Below are 19,412 nucleotides of genomic sequence, written 5' to 3' on the forward strand. Positions count from 1 at the left end.
AGTAATACCTTGTTTGGGGAGATAAGAAGTTTTGGCCTACTGGAGGTGAGCTGTTGTGTGCCGGTTGACCTCAAGGCAGAGCACTGACTTGTGTGAACTGGTAGCCATTGGCACCAGTTGGGTTTGGCCCGTGCATTTCATGGCATGTGGAAATTCAAGAGGGGCCTGAGCTCCAGCTCTGGCAATGCTGAAGTTTGAAGCCTCATCACGGAGTCATAAATCTTTTTAAAGTTTTGCTTCAAGTTGTATACATGAACTTTGAACTTTGAGATGATTTTTAGCTGCCCTGGAAACCATGGAAGTGTAAGCTTTCTTCTTTTCTTTATTGAGCTTGATGGAAGTCTCACCTTCATAAGACAGAGATCCTCCACTCCAGATTGCCGAATCTGCAGTCTTCTATCTGCACCTTGCTCTGACACTCAGTGACTGAAAGCAAGATGCCAAGAGCTTCAAACTGTGGTCAAAGTGGCAATTAAGTGATAGCCTGTCCCTTACAACAATGGTGGCCAATGTTTCATTCAGACTGTGAGTAATGCAGGAGATGCTGCTCCCTATTACACCAAAAACCATTTGTTATGCTTCTGGAGATAGAAAGCAGAGATAACTGGTCAAATGTCTGGACTAAAGCATTTCAGATGAGATAGACATGGAGGTTATTTATTGCAGGCTGAATGACAGTGAAAGATAAAGACAGGCAGTTTTGATTTCCAAAACAAAGCTAAGGGCCTTTTGTTTTCCTTGGCTTTCCAGAATCTAGTGCTGTAGTCTATAATGATGAAATTGCTTAAAAGCATTACCCACACTTTTTATATACTAGGTAACTTTATCCATCTTCTTTTTTGTAAATCAGTGTGTGACAGTTACTTTGTGCTTAATAATTTACTATGTCATTAGGTAACAGTTCCCACCACACACACATAAAAAAGTACTAATGTGGCTTAAATAAATACACAGCCTGAAAAGCCTTTGTAGATGTATGGTTATGGCATGATCACAGCACCCCAGTTATGGAGAGGTGCAGTACGGTGAAGGAGGGAAAAAGGAGTCCTGTGGTCAGCGCTGAGAACTTGGGAAAACTTTGTTTAATTCCTTCTTCCACCACAATCTGCTCCTCTCACTTCTCCACGGTGTGGTGGTACTGGGGGCTTTTTGGTTAGCAGTTTCCTGGCTCCTTTTTCTTTCCACTTTGGCATCCCCTGGGTGTTTTTCTTTAAATCCCTATTAGCCCCTGATTCAGCTCAAAGCAGCACTGCAGAAGCAGTCAGCTATGGTACAAGGAGAAAGAGATGACTGGCCCCAAGAGCTCCTCTAGCCTGGATTGCCTCTGCACGCCCTTTTCCCACCACAGCCAGTCTAGGCAGGACTCATCTTACCTCGCTTTTCTTCTCCAAAGTTAAGTGCCTGCCGAGGCAACATCAGACCTGGGCTAGCTGGTATTCCTTATCTCGGAGCATTGCTGCAAAGCTCTCAGAAGCTGCAGCATTACAGAGCCCATGTAACGGGACTAGCTAGAAAGCTGTATATCCATTCACACTCACTTGAGATATTTTTACGGGTACAATATGTTTTCTTTCACCACATGTGTTCCACCCTGTGGATTACTTGAATGGCAGAAAGTGTTTTGTTTCCTATGTGATTAGCTGCAGGTTCAATTTCTATCAGATTTGTCAATTTTGTCATATAATAGTTTGGTTTTTTTCCAGCCTAATGTATGTGACATGCTTCATAATGCCAATAAAAACAGTTTTCAAACTAGACTGTAAATGAATTTGACCGAAAAACGCCAAAAATAAAAATACCAGCCATTGGGGAGCTTGGATCCGACAGTGTAAGCTTTTAAATGACGAGTTGTGGTTTGTGAAGCAAAGTTTTACAGTTCCTCTTTGCTGTAGCTGTAACGTGTGGAGTGGTCGGCCAGGGTGGGATGGCAGCTCTGGTTGTGGGTACCTGCTTCCACCAGTGGATGCACTCCCCAAAATGGTTTTAATTTTTCTTCTTTGTGTAATTTTTTTGCCTCTATATTTCTGATAATGGAATTGTTCTGGGCTTTTAAATTTCAGTTAAGAATGTGCAAATAGGCTATCTGGTAAGTAGGTTATTGAAGGGTTAGGGAAACGGAGAACATTTCGTGCAAAAAAATACCCACAGTGTGGGTAATAGACTCCAGTCGAATTTAAAAGATAATGGCAACAAGGGAAAAATCCACTTGTAGAAATGGGGAACAGCTGTTTGAGATCTAATGAAACTGTATCAAATACTTTAAAAATGGCTTACAACTTCTTCCCCCGGGAATGGAGATAAAGCACAAGAGCACTCCTGAAAGGTCGAAGAAACAGTTAAATCATTTCCTTGATGGTTATTAGAGATATAGAAGACATCAGTGAAAATTAAATGTCTGAAACTTGTATTTGATTGCTTTTCTTATCACGCCAATCTCACACGTTTCTTCCATCTCTTGCTCTCTGTTCTAGTAAAATTTAATAACTGTGCCGGTAACAAGGGAGTTCGGTATGAAACCAACAGCTTGGACTTCAAGGTGAGAGCAGATGGGACCATGTATGCTGTCCGCCAGGTGCAAATGCCCTCGAAGCAGCTGATCCTGATGGTGACCGCCTGGGATCCCCAGACCCTGGGCAGATGGGAGGTGATCATCAGGTTTCTGGTGGGAGAGAAGTCGCAACACAATGGACACAAGGTAAGATGCTTTCAGAACTCTTTTTCTTATTTCATTCTTCGTTTGCCTCTGTTCCCTAAGCCTTTAAAAGTCACATGCAGCATAGGATTGTTTGTGTCGTCTGGTCTGTGCTTCCAGGGCACGTGTGCAGGTAGAAAATGCCACAAGCAGCAGCAAATTTCATGCAAATATTCTTTGATCCTCCCTGATGTAAATGATTTTAGGTTGCCAGTGGGGAAGCATTCTGTAAGCTCATACTTTTGTATATTTAAATAACCACTTGGATCTGTTATGTACTGCAGGTATATACTATTATATACCTTGTGTTTGCTTCTCATTGCTAATGCTCTACCTCAACTTGAAATAAAACCTGCAGACAGAAGGTGCCTCTCTCTCTCCAGGGGCCAGGTCAACCATAATCTTGAGAAACACAAGGTTAAATTCAGATTTCTCTGTGACAGTGTAGTCCTGGAGTCGTGCACTGTCTGCTTCTGCTGCGCTGCAGACATCTCCCGAGCTTTCACAGTGCCTCATTGCTCTCCACAAGCACTCTGCATGGTCCTGCAGCTCCTCGGGAGTGATGCGTGCACCCAGGCAGGGATTCCAGATGAAGATCTGGACTTGTTTTCTTCCAGTGCAGCGAGGACAGGGAGCATTGCTGCTGCCTGCTAAGGGACATTTGCTCACAGGCTGTGAGCACCAGCAGGGCAGCGACACACAACGTGGCACCGCAGTGGCAAACTCTGCTCGGTGCCCGCGTCCTCCCTTCCCCACAGCTGTAGTCAACACCAGCTCCAAAGCCTGCATCATTCAGTGTTTGAGACAGGAGTTTACCAGTGCTTGCTTGCTTTCTTAGTTTCATGCACATAGCTCGAAAGCAGGAAGGATCTGTCCCTGCCCAGCAATCTGACAGCGATATTGCTTCACTTAAATACAGCCGTGGGCTGCGCAGTGGCAATGAAATCAGGGACTGCTCCACAAAAACACATTTCTTCTGCCCTGCTCCTTGCGTAGCTGTCTCTGGCCCACCTCTTCCATATTATCTTCGGCAGCAGTTCTTCATTTTCAGTGTTAGTCTGGGCTGAAATCATGTGCGACACTGAGTAAATGTGGTTATGCTGTCTGCTGCCTATTCAAAAAAAAAAAAAAAAAAGAAAAAAAAAACAGTTCTTCAGTTCTTCGATGGTTGGGCAGTTTAAACACATTGCTATAGTTGGGGTTACCTTTAGCATAAAGCATAAATTTGGCAGGAAATTGGCTGAGGAGCCTGATTTATTGCTGGGTCTTGAAGACCTTGCAGAGCAAGGGTGAAGGTGGGTGTCACCTGGGAACGGACAGGCAGGGCCATTTGGCTGTGGCTGTAGACTGGATTAATGCACGGTGGTGGCTGTCAAATAGCAAGACTGGTCTCTCATCTCCTCTTTGCTGCAGTGCTTGGGCAGAGAGGGCAGAGGAGGGGAAAGAAGGAGAGAGATTTTTTGTGCCTTATTGTAAGAATGCTGCAACGTGAGAGTTTGCAACATTTGGGGAAATTTTTATCATGTGTGAGACAAGATGGAAAAGACTTGGAGAGGCTTAAATCTATTAGTCACCCGGTGGACTGACCCCTGAGGTTTTGCATGACTTAGAGTCATATAAATACATTTCTGCTGCTCTTCAGTAAAAGTCTGGCTTGTGCGAGATAGAGCTAAGCCCTGTATGTTATGTCAGCTGTATTTGCCATTTTCTAACCAAAGAAATACTGCTTCCCTCTAAAAGTAATTAAATATTGAAGGCACAAAGTAAGGTGTCTTATATACTGCTTTAAATTTCTTCTTGTTGTAGCAGAAAGAAAACTGAGTAAGTACACATTTCTGCTTTAGTAAAATATTTGGTTCGACACTCATCTAATGTTAATATAAGCTGAACTCTGGTTCAAAATAGAGAGCGTTAAGCTTTTTAAAATTCATATCCCTCCTTTCTAAAAGCCTTATTAGTGTATAGTTTGAGGCTGAAAAAATATAGAAGACAAGACTAATGACAAGGTCACAAGGAGTTTTATTGTGGGTTCCTGTAGCAGGCATTTGACTTCTATTTTATTTAAATGCTTGTGCTTTTTTGCCAACAAAATAATCCTTTGTTTACTAAAGAAATAAATATGATTATGAGTTTATTTCAAAAATAATAGTGTTTATGCTAAAAAACAAAACAACAATATCCAGTACAATATGTTTCAGGCCGTGACCCTAATATACTACATTTCATGGCTTTTACTAGAAACAAACTTCACATTTGTTTTTGTAAGGTATAATATGACTCAAGCATAACTACATCATTGTTTTAAAGACTTTTCACACTATTGTGGTATATTAAGGGTATGTGGATGGCAAATGCAAGAGAGAACGGAGGAGGTAACGTGAGAGAGGGAAAGACCAACTCTGTTCTAGCGCGTGCATCCGTTTCCATTTTACTTTGTAAATACGTGACTGATTTTGTGAAAATGCTAAACAGCTCCCAGACATTAAAAATAATTGGCATGAAATCTGCCTTATTGCACCTAGTGATCTCTGTTTGCTGGCACCTACAGCAAACAAGTCCTTCTGGCTTGCTTGCCCAGCATCTGTGTTTCAGGGCGCTTCTCCGTGACCGGCAGCCATCAGCTGGGGCAGCCTCACTGCACGAGGAAATCTTGCTGCCCCTCTTCTCCTTCCTGAATCATCATTGAAAGGCCAAATCTGAATTTAGTTTATGATTTTCCATGGATTAAAGCTTCATGAAAATACAATTATCCCATGTTAAAGGCCATTATTAGACATTTGGCTTCTTGTGGAGGTCAGTACAGAGTAAAATGGTTAGTACAGAGTAAATATAAGAGAAGTTGATGTTGTTGAGGCATCAGCCAAGGTTGTGGGGGACCAGAAGTGACGTCCCTGCTCTGATGCAAATTCACAGTGTGTCCTGAAGGACCAAGCCCTTTCTTCTATAGCCTGCCTGCAAAGAGCAGTCTACTTCCCAGGAGGGCTCAGACCCTCAAGAATGCGATCCTTTGTGTTTGTGGTCCTTTATTATCACAGCATCTAAGAAAGGAAATTTGCATAGCAGGTTTGGAGAGCTTTGCTGGTGGTCAGCACATCCTCAGGGTGGGTAGCAAATGAATTCAGGATAGCTTCTGTCAGGATAGGCATCCCCTGGGGTGCTTTCATTGCAAAATCAGAGTCTGTGCCTGTGCTGCAGATTCCACAGCTGTGCAGTTACTCTGGGTGCAAGCTGGCATTTTGATGGCAAGTGACCCAATACAGTGACAGCTTCCCCTGCTTCTTAATGTTGGTGTAATAAATGTGCTAATTGCATTGAATAACTGAATAACCTGGGCAAATCTGCAAATCTTCTCTGGCAACTGCTTTTAAAAAAATAAAATAAAATGCAATGACTACAGTAAAGTTTAATGCTAATAGGATGAAATGATGGCAAAGAAGGTAAATATTTAAAAACACATTTTATGATACATGAGGCATACATTTTCCCTTCCTCCCCAGAAAGCATTTGAAGGTAAACTTTTTGGTTAATACAAGTGGTGTTAGTAAGTCTAGGAACTTTTTTTGTTCAGTCTTGCAGGAAACCTGATAGCAATTCAATTAGAAAATGCAAATGAGGTCACATATTTCCCACAGGAGTGACGAATTACCCCAGAGGAAACTGAGTGATATTCTAGCATAACAATAAATACTTAAGATAAAGTTTCTTACACTGTTCTTGTCTGGCTGCCTGTTGTTCCAATTGAAAGTATCAGTCAGACCTGTGGGTATAATTTGGAATAAAGAAGCAAAAGAAAGAAAAGAAAAAAAGTTGTTTATGAAATAATATTAAGTCCTTGTAGCTTGTGTCAGCATTTATGAAAGATAAACTTGAGTGGGATAATTCTCCAGAAGAAAACACAGTAAAGCCAGACTTTACTTATCTGGAATTAGCAGTGCAATGTCTTCTTTTCTAAGAGAGCATGCTGTTATGTATAACAATTGGATATTGATTTAACCACAAGTCTACAGATGAAGATTATGTCTGTGAATAGTGACATTGCTGAAGACTTCAGTCTTCAGAGTGCCCTCTGCTTCTTATTTGCAGAAACTCAAATCTTCTGAAGTGCATGAATGCATATATAGCCCTTCGTGCTTCACTTACTGCACTATCACCATGTCCATACAGTCCAAGCTCCTTGTCATCCCTTGCTGATCAGTATCCTTCACTCCCAGTGCTGGTTTGTCTCATCTGAAGTTCTGGCCCACTCTTTCATTTTGAGCTTTATTTTTCAGTGGTTACATGCATCTAAAAATGAGAAGTCATTTCTGGCAATTTTTTCTTCTTTAGTTTCTCCTGTTTCTCTGTTGTTCTCCATGAATTAGAATCGGAATCACAGAAATACAGCATAGAAAGGAATTCATAGCAAAAGAGTTTGGACATCCAGGATACATTCAGTACATGTAGAATGACAGTCATCTTTGCTGCTAGTGATTTACTTAAGAAAAAAATATATATATTGTTTTCTTTGAAACATGTTTGTGTAAACCTAAATTTCTCATTGTCTTAGATTCTCAAATTCTGAGCATGGAAATACGTAAATTTTTGTTAAATCTGTTAACTGTAATTTTCACTGTTAAATCACTGGAAGTTGTGCAATTAAAATCTTGCAAATATGTGGGTATGCAGCTAGTGTTTAAAACATTGAGAAACACTGTCAAAAACCAATCCTTGCTTAAGTCTAGCTTGTGTTTTATTATGTCTCATCTTATTTGGGGCTTCTTTCATTACTGAGGTAGGAATCCACATCCATACAATATGAATGTGAGAAGCTGATTCTTACAGCCAGCTTTTTTGATTTAAAGCCTTTAAATAATCATCTCTGGCATTTTACCTAGCTGAGATTTTAAATTCCAATACAGCCTTTTATTGCTGATCACAAATACAAAGGTCTCCAGGCAAGGAAAGGCTTATTCAGCACCGATCATGTTTATGACCTCAGTTATTGTGCTAGCCAGGATGCTCTGCACGGGGCCTGGGAGCGATGAAGACATATCCTTCCCCTGATGGAAGAAAATGACAGCTTAAGCAGGAGTTGCGCTTCCATTGCTCCCGTTTACCCTGACACTTTCAAGTGGGTGTGCTTGGAAGGAGGAGGGGAAAAGCTGCCTCAGTTGTTTTCCTTCCCTCCTTCCCCTGTATTGGGATGAGGTATGATACATGGCATCAAGGAGATGGAGTTTATGGCAAGTTGTGTTATCCCTAGAGAGGAGCTGAAGAAAAAGGACTGTATTTCTCATCCTGCCTTTTTCTAGCCATATTTATGCACATTTTCAGGACCAGCTCATTATGTTGTCCAGTGGATGCCACAAGGCCACCTTGTTTGACCACTTCTGGGGGTAAATTAATACATTAATGTCATATAACTGTTACCAGTGAAACTGATCATGGTAATTGTGGAAGTCTGGTGGAGACACGTCAGGTGAACTTGTCTGACTTCATGCTTAAGTGAATTTGAACATCTAGCAGTTAATCGTCGCGTGAGCAGAAAGTGCTGTTTGTGACAGCATGTGAACTTCCTTGACCTGATTTTCAGGTGTGTTCAATCACATTGCCTTGCACTGAAACCAAGATAAGATATGACATACAGGTGCTCATTGCTTTGGAAAATCAGCCCACTACGTGAACTTTCTGAGCACTGCACTCACTGCATTTAGTTCTTAAATAGTCAGCATCTTACCAAGGGTCAGGCTCAAAGCCATACTAGAAAGATCATCCTGAAGTGAAATTCACTCCAGATCTGTCTTCCTTCAAACAAAAAGAAGTCGTAAGGATCGAACTACCTACACAGAAATAAGTCTTTGCTGATAAAACAAAGCCCTCGGACTGCTGCGTACTGCCTGCCTGTGATGTACGCCATGCCCTCGCGAGATCAAAGCGCTTGACCTCTGGTTTCACGTTCTTTGTTGTTAACTGCTTGAGTCTGACTGCTGCTTCAAAAAAACATTTTGGACTGAATCTCCTAAAAAAAAACTCCTCATTGCTGTGGTGATCCATGTTGCATGTAAACACAAGTTTGAGTAAAAGACAAAAATGCCTTCATGCAGGCACATCCTTTAGAAAAAAAAAAGCCTTTGTCAGGGGCCCTGAGAGTCCACCTTTCTTTTCTTCTGCCCAGCGAACTGAGACAGTATCACAGTTACAAGCTCTGGGTGAGGAAGAGCTTCGGTTCCTCCCAGCCTCTGGAGGTCAGATACTTGCTGGCTGGATGCTGGTAGCGCAGCCGCTTCATGTTCCGCCTCCTTGGCATCGCCAGCTGAAGGAGCGAGGAGCAGCAGGCAGCCCTGAGCATCCAGCATGGCTGGGTGGGTTGAGCAGGCTGTCTGTACCACCAGGTAGCGGTGGGATTTCAGATACTCTCTCCGTCCAGCAAAGCATTTAAACACTCACTTAAATTTCAGCATGCAAATGGGGATAAATTGAATGTGTTCATGTGTTCAAATTTAAGCATATGCTTAGGTGCACTCCAGTACTGGGGAATAAAAGAAGAACAGCCTTTTCTCAAGAGCCTCTTGAAATAACCAAAGGATAACTTGAAAGGGCAAACTCGCATGCTAGCACTGGGGAGAAGTACCAGAATGAATTACTTTGGTTTTTGCTAAAGGAGCAGTGGTGCTTGTGATCTCTTAAATCTCTTGTGATCTTTTTACTTGCAAACATTTTGAGTAGAAGGAATATTGTTACATTTAATTCATTATGATTATTTTAATTCATGTAGCTTTTGAACCTCATGGCTTTAGAAAAATAAAATGAGATTAAGTAATGTTTCACAGGCTTGTTAAGGGGTAGATTTTCTCCTGCTTCTTTCTGTGATGAAGTGCAGTTGTAACAGGCTGAGTTCTAGAAGCAACAGAAATGCTTTTTGGAGCAATTTTGAAAATGTTGCCTGTAAAATTACTCATTAGAAGTTTTATTGGGGTATAAGAAGAGGCTTTCCAGCCCAGATATTTCATGCATTTTTCTTGATGAGATACTTGCAGAATGAAAGAGCTAATATCAAGCTACAGTAGTGTGTCGTTTTAGGTTTTTTTTGTGTGCTTTTTTGTACTTTATAATATATGCCAAGATCCACCACCTTTATTCCTGTCCTATAGATATCATAACAGGTAACATGTAGAAGAGCACACAGTACTATGCAATTTAATAGCCACACTCTTGAGAAGTACTTGTAGTTCTGAAGCCATTGTGTTTGGCTTCTTCCAATTATGAGAATGACATTAACTTGAAGGTAGAAGTGTCTTTTTATAAACACTAGAAGATAGAGTACAACAGTAATTTAGATGTTTCTTAAACAATCCTACCTAAGAAGCACTGCAAGATTAGATCTTACAAAGGGAATGTGAAAAGGTCAAGTTGATGTGGGGAGCTTTACAAGGAAACAGCCTCATCAGAACTTTTCATGTTGGGATAAGATGTTCAAGCCTTAAAATGAGAAAGAAAAGTACATCAAGAGCTATGCTTTGTAGATGATGTCATCTTCTGTTCATTGAAAGCTCTTGTAATATTCAGAGCCTGACAATGACAAGAAAGGATCACAGGTGCTTGAAACCTGTGGGAACCATAAAAGATTCCACCAAAGGCAGAAGGATTTCTTATGTACCTGCTTTGGCATGCTATTCTTCTAGAGAATGGAAGAGGAAGAGCATCATTTAAAATCTTGAAAGCAGTGCACAGTACAGGCAATACCTCTAATCATTGGTGCAGTGTGGTACTACAGAATAAGTTTCAATACAGTGCTGCCTCTCCAACCCAGTCAAAACTCCTCTCCCCTTAGAGATACCTTTTGCATTTTGTGACTGATAATGAGTATGTTTGTTGCCTGCGGTTCTCCATATTCTGCTAATACAAAAGCAAAGCATCTGAGGTGCTTTGGTGATGTTAACCAAATTTTGACTTAAAACAGTGATAATTTACCAAAGGTTTGGGCAAATGAAAGGTGTTGGGTGAGTGCAGGTAATTTCTGAATTTCAAGTAAATTGATTAAATTGTACTGGGAAATCAATGTGTTCTGTCCCAAAGTAGGTCTCCTGGTCAGCAGCTACATGAAAAGCCATGCTGGCTCAACACACAAGCTTGCACGTTGGCTCCCGTCTGTGTCTACTAGTTACTTGTCTGCACCACTAACCTTGTTAGGTTTTCTGATCAAAGAGATTAAATAGCATTTGTCATTTTGAATAAGAGTCTTCTGCGGCAACCTTGTGGGCTTTGCCACAAGCTAGTGGGTGTCTTTCCTCTGGAGTCCAGACTTCACATTTAATTACAGTTGCCCAGTAAAGGCCCTGCTGCATCTTCTGCAAAAAAAAGTGATCTTTTCCTGCCTCACTTACAAATGAGCATTATAGTCTACCTGTTTGAATAGTTCCTGTTTTCACCTTATATTCTTTTTCAGCTTTTTTCTTGCTTTGCAGTCCTTACAATGCTAATGAACATTTTGGTTCCTCAGTCACTCTGATCACGTTTTACTAGTTGTGCTGGTTAAAATTTTCCAAAGCCTGCAAAGCCAGCCAGGTACCTTGCAACCCTAAATTTGCATGCACATATCATTTTTCAGAAATCAAGGAACACTGCACATTCAGACAGTTGCTCAGCTTTGACACAGGCTCCTTGTGTGTTTGGCATGCCTGATGCATGTGTGTGCATTTTACATGGCTCATTCTCCTCCTCTGGGGGCCATAACTCTTTTCGATTTTAGTCAAACTTTTCCTTCCCTGTCAGCTGATGTGTTCTGGAAGCTCCTGCACTTGCCAAATCTGACAATTTTTCTTACTAATTGACTCTAATGTGAACTGCTCTATGCAGCCCCACTGCTAACTGATAAAAAAAAAAAAAATGTAATGAATTTTTGCTTAACTAGCTGATTTAATTAAAATGTTTTATACTGTAATTGTATGGTTTCTATAAATGGAGAGGTAATTTTGTTTAATGAGTTCCTAACCAAACATAACATTCCTGACTGTATGTAGCCAGATTTGATAAAGGTCACAAATGCTGAGATTCCACTGTTTGCTTTTGTAAGTCGTGATGATCAAACAGCTTGATTTGGCACTTGAAATATCCTGTCAGGATTGGTTCCCTCTATTCCTGTTTATTCCAGGAATTATTAGTATAGTTTTAGGAGCAGAGGGGGTTCTTCTCTATATCTGAACACTGTTCATTATCTTTAAAGTGGAAGTCTACTGCCAAAATCACGTCTCATTGTCAATTAGTGGCTTCTCTGCAAACACATTAATTTAATGCCCCTGTTGAAGTACTGTGCACATTGGAACATCTTGCTGCTAAAACACTAGTTTTTAGAACACTTTGACACAAATTATTCATGAATAGCAATTTATGTCTTGATGGCAATGGGACGTGATATGAAGCTCTCTTTGATTAAATTTACCACTGTGCTTAAAACTATTAGTAAATAGAGGTAATATAGATAGTCATTACAGAATTCCAGGAGGTAGATAAGGAGAAAAACAAATTATGGATTCCTTACCTGCATGGTTCCTAAAGAATACCTTCACATAGACAGACTGTAATAAAAGGAAGTCTAAAATAGGAAGTCTCATCTTCTTAAAACTATACTTTCCTGCCTTCAACTTCGGCAAATTCAGCAATGACCTAAATACAAAGGAATCAATTACCCTAAAATAAATAAATTTGCCTTTTGTTCTGCAACCCTTTCATTATACAGTATGAAAACACAAAATGAAATATCTCTTTCTGCTAGAAGATCAAAAACTGGGAAAATGGTGTATTTTGGGAAAAAAGAGCTCATTCGTCCTCCACTGCCATCCCTGATGTCAGCAAAATGTTGTCTCCTTAGAACAGAACTCATGCAACTGTTTATTTAGCAGTGCTCTCATGTTCCCTTTGTTAAGGAACTAAGCTATATTTTCATTGTCTTATTTTGTGTTTGGTAAATACCATTTCCTCCTGTCCTTTTCACAGCTACCATGGAAACAAGCAAAAATGCTTCAGATTAAATATTTTTAAATCGATTTTTTGTGGTAGAAAATGGTAGAAGTTTTCAAAATGCATATTGATAACAGGGATGAAGGTGAATATGTTTGAACAATGGACTAAAGCTGTCTTTGTATCTCCTAGCATTAATAAAAGTGTATCAAAAACACGTTGCCTCAGTTAAACGCTAGGAGTGACACTTGAAACAAAGCAAGCCAAGTATTATTTCTTTTCTGAAAAATGTCTAGTGCAAAGTGTTAAAGATTCTGTAAAAATAATAAGACTAGCATATAAATAAAACAAGTTAAATCATAAATAATACTGATACTTGGGGAATAAAAGCCTTATTACCTCACCTTCCATCACAGATTTTATTTCAAATGCAAGAATAGTCTATTTTATGGCTGAATCCAGAGCATTCATCCATTTTGCGGGTTGAGCCCTATAAAATTAATAATCTCTAACAAACATACCCTAAGACGCACAGTTATTTATATGCAGAGAATGGTGGCTTATTTACCCAAACATTAGAGTGATCCAAAATGTTCAGCTAAGCAGGAACACAAAATATGATATTATATTATGTAAATGGGTTTGTGATACGCTCTGCTGGATAATAACTTCCAGATGTCTCTGTAGCCAGAGGCTGACGGATATCAAAGGCAGGTTGGCTGGGAGGGGAGACGTGCCAGCTGGCAAGACTGGCTAGTGCTAAGTGTAGCGGAAGGTGAAAGCTGGTATTTCTTCACACTCACTGGTTTTAGTTGTGTACTAGTGGAAAGTCAGTGGTTCACAGCCTTCCTTTCACTAGTAGACATAGGGTTTGGTATTACAGGGAACCCACACATCCTCTTCTATGTGGTTTTTTTTTTCAACTTCTTTTGTGAGTGAGGATTGAGCTTAGCCCAAGTTTCCCAAAAATTGAAGGTCTCAAGCCACAGACTGAAGTGGCAGGAACTTATAGACAGCCACTAGCTACATGGCTGTTCCACCTTGTCTTTTACTGGTAGTGCTAAATGCAGGCAAGGAGTCTCTATGAGCTCTCGGTGTCATGGCATAAATGGGCTCCGTTGGAGCACCTTACAACCTCACCCGTTTGGAGCAAAGGATGTAGGATGTAGGTTTTAAATAATACAGCTAGTACTGAGTGGTTTGCATTGCTTCGTTACCAAGCTTTAAACAATTCTGCCCTAACAGGAAGACTAAGGCATTAAATCATACCGAATCCAAATCCATAAAAAATTTACATCTCAGCATGGTCTTTTGTCCTGTTGTTTTTCTTCATCCCACACTTTGTAATCACTTTTTCTCTTTGAACTTTAAGATTTTCATCCGTTTTGGTTTAGCTGTATTTCTCTAGCTTATCAATGTCCTAAAGTAATAGACAGGCATAATTACTAAATTATGACAATTTTATATCATAGAATCGTATGCTTCTTTAATTATCTGTATTGCCAAAGACCATGCTCACATGTTCTACGTTTGGTATTTGATCGTGTTGTAACGAATTATAAACGTCACCGTGTCATTTTCAGAATGGAAAGTGGATTTAAATTTCCATTTGGCATGTATTTCTCTTTCTGCTGTAGAATGAGCTGTGGTATTGCAACTTGGATTTCATTTCCCATGTAGCCTTGCTAAAGGGATATCTCCAACATGATGTAAAACAAATTCAGTTGTTCCAGACATACTAGGTAGTCCTGAACTGTGTTGGTTTGTAGATGTCATTTGAAAACCATTGGAGCAGAGCTCAGGAATCATGGTCAACAACACAGTCTTACAGGCTTGTGTCTTAAGGAGATGATGTGACTCTTCATCAGAGCAGAGCATGTGGCCTTAGAAACCAAGGAAAGCAGATTTTCTGTTCAGTTTTTTTCTTTCTGCCTAAAACCAAAGTTTAAATGCCAGAGACTAGGAAAAGCATGCAGTGTTTTCTGGACAGATTTCCTGACATACAAGAAGGACAGTTCTTCTAACGGTATGTCTGGTGAATTTGACGTTGAGATGGTGTGGACTACAGCTCATCAGGAAAATCAGGAGCTGTAGATACGTCTTCCCTGTGCTCATGAATGGATCTGAGATGTGGGAGTTGCTGCAGAGTAGGTTAGGCTGGAGGCATTTCATGAATACTGTCAGCATTGTTTGTTAGTGTAGAGAGGATGGTTTTATGCATAATACAGACATGCTTAGAAAAATCCAGATGTGCAAACACAGCCTTTAAGTATCACGTCCAAGTACAGCTTCAGCTCCTTTTCCTGCTCTGGGGATGCCGCTGAGGCAGATGGAGGAGGGATGGACAATGCTGTGCTGTAGTAGGACCTCCTGCAGCTGGACACAAGCTCAGTCTCAGCCTGCATTGAAGGTGCAGAGCATCTCTTCAGTGCTGCTGCTGTCTGCTCTGCTGCTGAACTCAGCATGGTGGGAGCAGATCCTAGCACATAAAATGGTCTTTCTGAGGCTGTGAGTGCAGAGTGAGTTGGAGGATATCATAATTCGTGTAACCCAATATTTAAGACACTAGGTGGAGTTTTGGGAATTCATGGACTTCTCTCTATCTTGCTGCGAATGCCTGTCATTGTTTCCTCACGCGTAACAGGGTGAAAGCACCTCACAAAGGCAACAGGAGGGAAACCACCCTAAAGCAGCAGCATCAGATATGCTTGATTTGATTGTGATAAGGACTGTGGACAGATTGTATTCTGATGACACTACAAAAGGTAGAGGAATATTTTATCTTTCAAAGATCTCTGCCTGAGATTCTGGAAAGCATATGGCCAGTAAGGCAACGAGAGAAGGAGCAGTTGTTATCTCAGTGAAAACTGTTATTCCGCAAAAACAGAATTTGAAGCTGTATTTTATAATTAATTTAATTTGGTGTCATATTCTGCTTTTGAGTTGAACTTTATATCCTTGAAAACTCAAAAGTACAGGAGAGTTTTCTGGGGCGCGTGGTTAGTTGTTGCTGTTATTCCAGAGATGCTCTTGGATGTTTCAGCTAGAGATCTGAATAGTTCTGGCATTCGTACTCACCAGACTTTGTTACTGCATTTGTCTCACAGCTTTTAAACAGCAGAAAACATGTACAACGTATTTAAACAACACCAGAGAAATTAAGGTCATGAGAATGCATCGTCAACAAATGAAGATAAAAAAGAAATGTTGTTTAAAAAAAATAGTTGTCGCAAGATGCTTTTGAAATTCTACATACCAAATTCAGAGTCATGTTGATGATTTATTCTAATGTAGGAAAACATCATCAAGAGTGACAAGCAAGCTAGTCACTGTCTAGTCACCTGCCAGCAAATATTTCATAAAGACTAAAAAGGCTGGTACTGCCTTGCTGAGCTGACACTAATTATTTCAGTATACGCGGAGCTTTGGGATTCATGTTAATTCTCAAGTCTGTCTTTAGTTCAGACTCATTCCACTGTGTAAACTCAGCAGAGCACAAATTATTTGACCATCCTTTCATAATCTGTCCCCACGCTCACTTGCCAATTATATAAACTGATCCAAATACCTGCTCTCAAAGGAATCCTATTTGGGAATCACAAACCAATTAAAAAAAAAAAGGGGGGGGGGGTATAGCTACTTTTCTGTAGCTCTTGTCTGGTAGTCCTCTTTCATGTTGACATTCATTTTTGGGTATCTTCTTGAGATAACATTGTTTTCATCTGTGTTCAAAAAAGAAAAGATATCTTTCTGGTGATAAAGCCCCTTTTATATGAAAACTCTATAGGAAGTTGCATATTGCATCCCATAGGAAGAATGAGTTCAACAGTACCTGTCAATATCCTGAATATCCCAAAAAAGTCTCCCACTGTTGTAGCGTGATGCTCTTTCTTTGTTCATTACACACTTAAGTGAATATTTTTAGAACAACATCTAAATATTGAACAGTACTGTAGTGATCTTGCAGCAGCTTAGTGACGATGCTTAGTGAAGGTGTATAAAACAGCATTCAAGCAAACACAAAACACCAGTCACCTTGGTGGCATAAATTAGCATGAAGAGGATTCAAGAAATGTGGCTATGCGTGTGACTGAAAAAGGCTGCATTTTGTCTCTTCTGTGAAATCTCTGCTCTGTTCAAACTGGCTCGTTTTTAAGGTTTGCAGTAAAAATAGATGCATTTTTGCACAAATGCTTCCAATAGTTGCAGCCAGTAGATGTTCGCACTCCACAGGTAACACCAATCAGGGCCACAATCAAGCTGTGAGAATGGCCTCCTTGCTGCGATGTCCAACTTTCAGCATCCAGAAGGTCCACACAGCTTGGGAACCACCGCTGAGATGCATATACTGTTTAGTTTTCAGGTGACTGCCTGCTTCATTCCACTTCCAGATCAAGAATTGAAATGTGCTAGTGGATGGATTTACATCAAACTATAAACTCCAAAGCAATGATTCTCACTGAACTCAGTGCCTACAAATAACTGCTTGCAAATGTGTGTGGGATGTTTTAGTTCGCACCTTTGGAGTAAAACTAAAAGTTACTATAGCTTAAAATTGTAAGAGCCTCCAAAACACTTTTGCTGTTTTTTCCTAGTGCTACGTGTTTTTTTTGGGTTTGGGGTGTAAGGGTATGCAGAGGGAAAGCGTCTGCTCTTTTAAGGGTACCTTAAAGGACTAATGATCTTTTCCAAGGCAGCAAAGGGATGAGGAGAAAGAGAGGCAGCGATGGGAGCCAAGTGCAGGTCCCCCGCCTGTGGTGCCGGCTACTGGAGTGAGTTGGGCCTAGCACCAGCTACTGGAGCGAGCTGGGGCCTTCTGCCCCCAGCCCCTGGGGTGGGAGCGGTGTGTGCTCCCAGACGAGCTGCTGGGGGGGCTGGCATGACTGAGGTGAGCGTTGGCTCTGCACTCGTGGCCAGAATGGGGCCACAGGTCACAGCCAATGCACCTGGTGCCAGCTGCTGGGGACGCAAGTGTCCGTATCTCCCCCAACCTGGTGTGTGTGTATTCTCTAGCAAATCCTAAGCTGGACCAGGCAGTGGATAGCAGGGCCTTGGGTCCAGGCTGGGGCATTTGGTGGGCAAGGAGTCTGTGCTGTACGTCTGGTGGACGTGTGAATGGGGTGTGCGTGAGGGATAGGTGCGAGTGCTGGTGCTGTATGTGTGCAGCAAACTTCAGGCCAGACCAGTTGGCGAGGAGCAGATCGTGAGGTGGGTAAGGGGGCCGGGATCCAGGCAGGGCTGCTGGGCTGACAGAGGGGCTGTGCTGGTGCTTGAGGGATCTGTGAATGTGCTGGAGAAGCTGGAGAGCGCTGTGTGTGCCTTCACCAGTGAACTTCTATCCCTACCAGCCAGAGAGCAGGAAGGAGTCTCGGCTGTCTGTGTTTTATGTGAGCCCTGTGTGTAAGTGCTCTCAAAGGCTGCCCTGGTCCAGTCAGTGGCCGGTCATGTCAGTGTCCTTTTTCTCTCTGTGTGTCTCTGGGATACATGCTCAGCTTTGCTACCACCTGAATCTGTAAGGGGGAAAGTAGCAGCCACATCCCCCAGCGTGGGCAGAGACCCCAGGGCACCCGGCTGGGCCCCAGCGCCCGACAGGAATGGTGCTGGGCAGCAGTGGCTGGAGGAGGTGGCCGTGCTCTTACCACCTCACCTAATATGAGGCACTGAGTTTTGGATAGATTGTATTTTCTGAGCAAAAATTGCTGAAAATTTTAACATTCAGAGATTTGTATTCCCACCGGATCTTACCTCAAATCTAGAGAATTTGGCTTCCAATCTTTCTGATCTCTGAAAGTTTAAATATTTTCTTCTGGAAGTGCAGGTCATATGGGAACACGAAATTGCTTTCAACAAGCTTGTCCTTGTTATTTTTCCTTTTATTTGGACTTCTCTTAAGTAACTCCTGGAATCCTAGAAGGCCACAGAACATTTAAATACCAGGACTCGGTAACTTCTGAAGGGCCTACATTTCCAAATCTGCATTTTGTTGATTCTTTGTTCTGTACAGCAAAATTCTTCTAACGTTGTACCAGGCTCTTGAAGTCTAAAACATGGTTCCACCATTTCCATTTCTATGCTGCAGGATTTTTATGTGACCAACACCAAAGGTTGCCATGGGCAGAGTCAGAAGTTTTAAAAAAATCATAAAGAATGACTCAAAAGCATTCTAAATAACGAAATTTTTTTACTGACTGAGATATATTACACTTTCCAGGCTACAAAGAGAGATATGTATTTGAGATTTGTATTCAGAAGCCAGCTCTAATAAAAAGGTCATTTCTCATGAAGTACTAAGAAGTTGAACTAATTCACCTTTGTAGCCGTGGAGCTGACCCTCCCTCTGGTCATGATTTGTTTGGTTTGGCAGGATACATCTGCAGAACCACAGACCACAGGTTGTTGTAACCCTGTTAATGCCAAGGAGCAGGGTAACTTTGTACTATAAAACCTGAACCCATGACATAGGCATTAAAGGAATTTTCTTCTTTTTTACTGTGTTCTGGTAGGTTGCATTTATTAGAAATTTGCAGAAGCGTCTTTACCCCAAAGTGCTGCTAACGCTCCCTGCAGCTGGTGTAATGAAGACAATATATTCTGGGAGGCATCTTGATTTGAGAGTGACAGCTCCATATATCTGTGAAAATGAAGTGGCAGCAGAGTTGCCAGTAAAGCATACTGTGTCTTTGTGATGCAGAAATATATCATGTTAATAACAATAATTTTCACAGTTACATGTGACCATTTGCACACAGGGAAGCACTGCTGTTGGGAGAGGTCCTAAGAAGCG

The 19,412-nt window shown here is 41.2% G+C and overlaps 1 protein-coding gene across 5 annotated transcripts in view; it reads left to right on the top strand.

Annotated features, from left to right (window-relative positions):
- Positions 1 to 19,412, top strand: part of CDH4 (cadherin 4) — a 657,011-nt gene that overhangs the window by 478,391 nt on the left and 159,208 nt on the right. For all 5 annotated transcript variants that reach the window (XM_040575638.1, XM_040575636.1, XM_040575637.1 and 2 more), the window contains one exon: positions 2,472 to 2,695. In XM_040575638.1, coding sequence (XP_040431572.1) covers positions 2,472 to 2,695 — 224 coding nt within the window. The remainder of the gene's footprint in view (positions 1 to 2,471; positions 2,696 to 19,412) is intronic.

The sequence above is a fragment of the Cygnus olor genome, chromosome 16, assembly GCF_009769625.2.
Source record: "Cygnus olor isolate bCygOlo1 chromosome 16, bCygOlo1.pri.v2, whole genome shotgun sequence".
Taxonomy (NCBI): Eukaryota; Metazoa; Chordata; class Aves; order Anseriformes; family Anatidae; genus Cygnus; species Cygnus olor.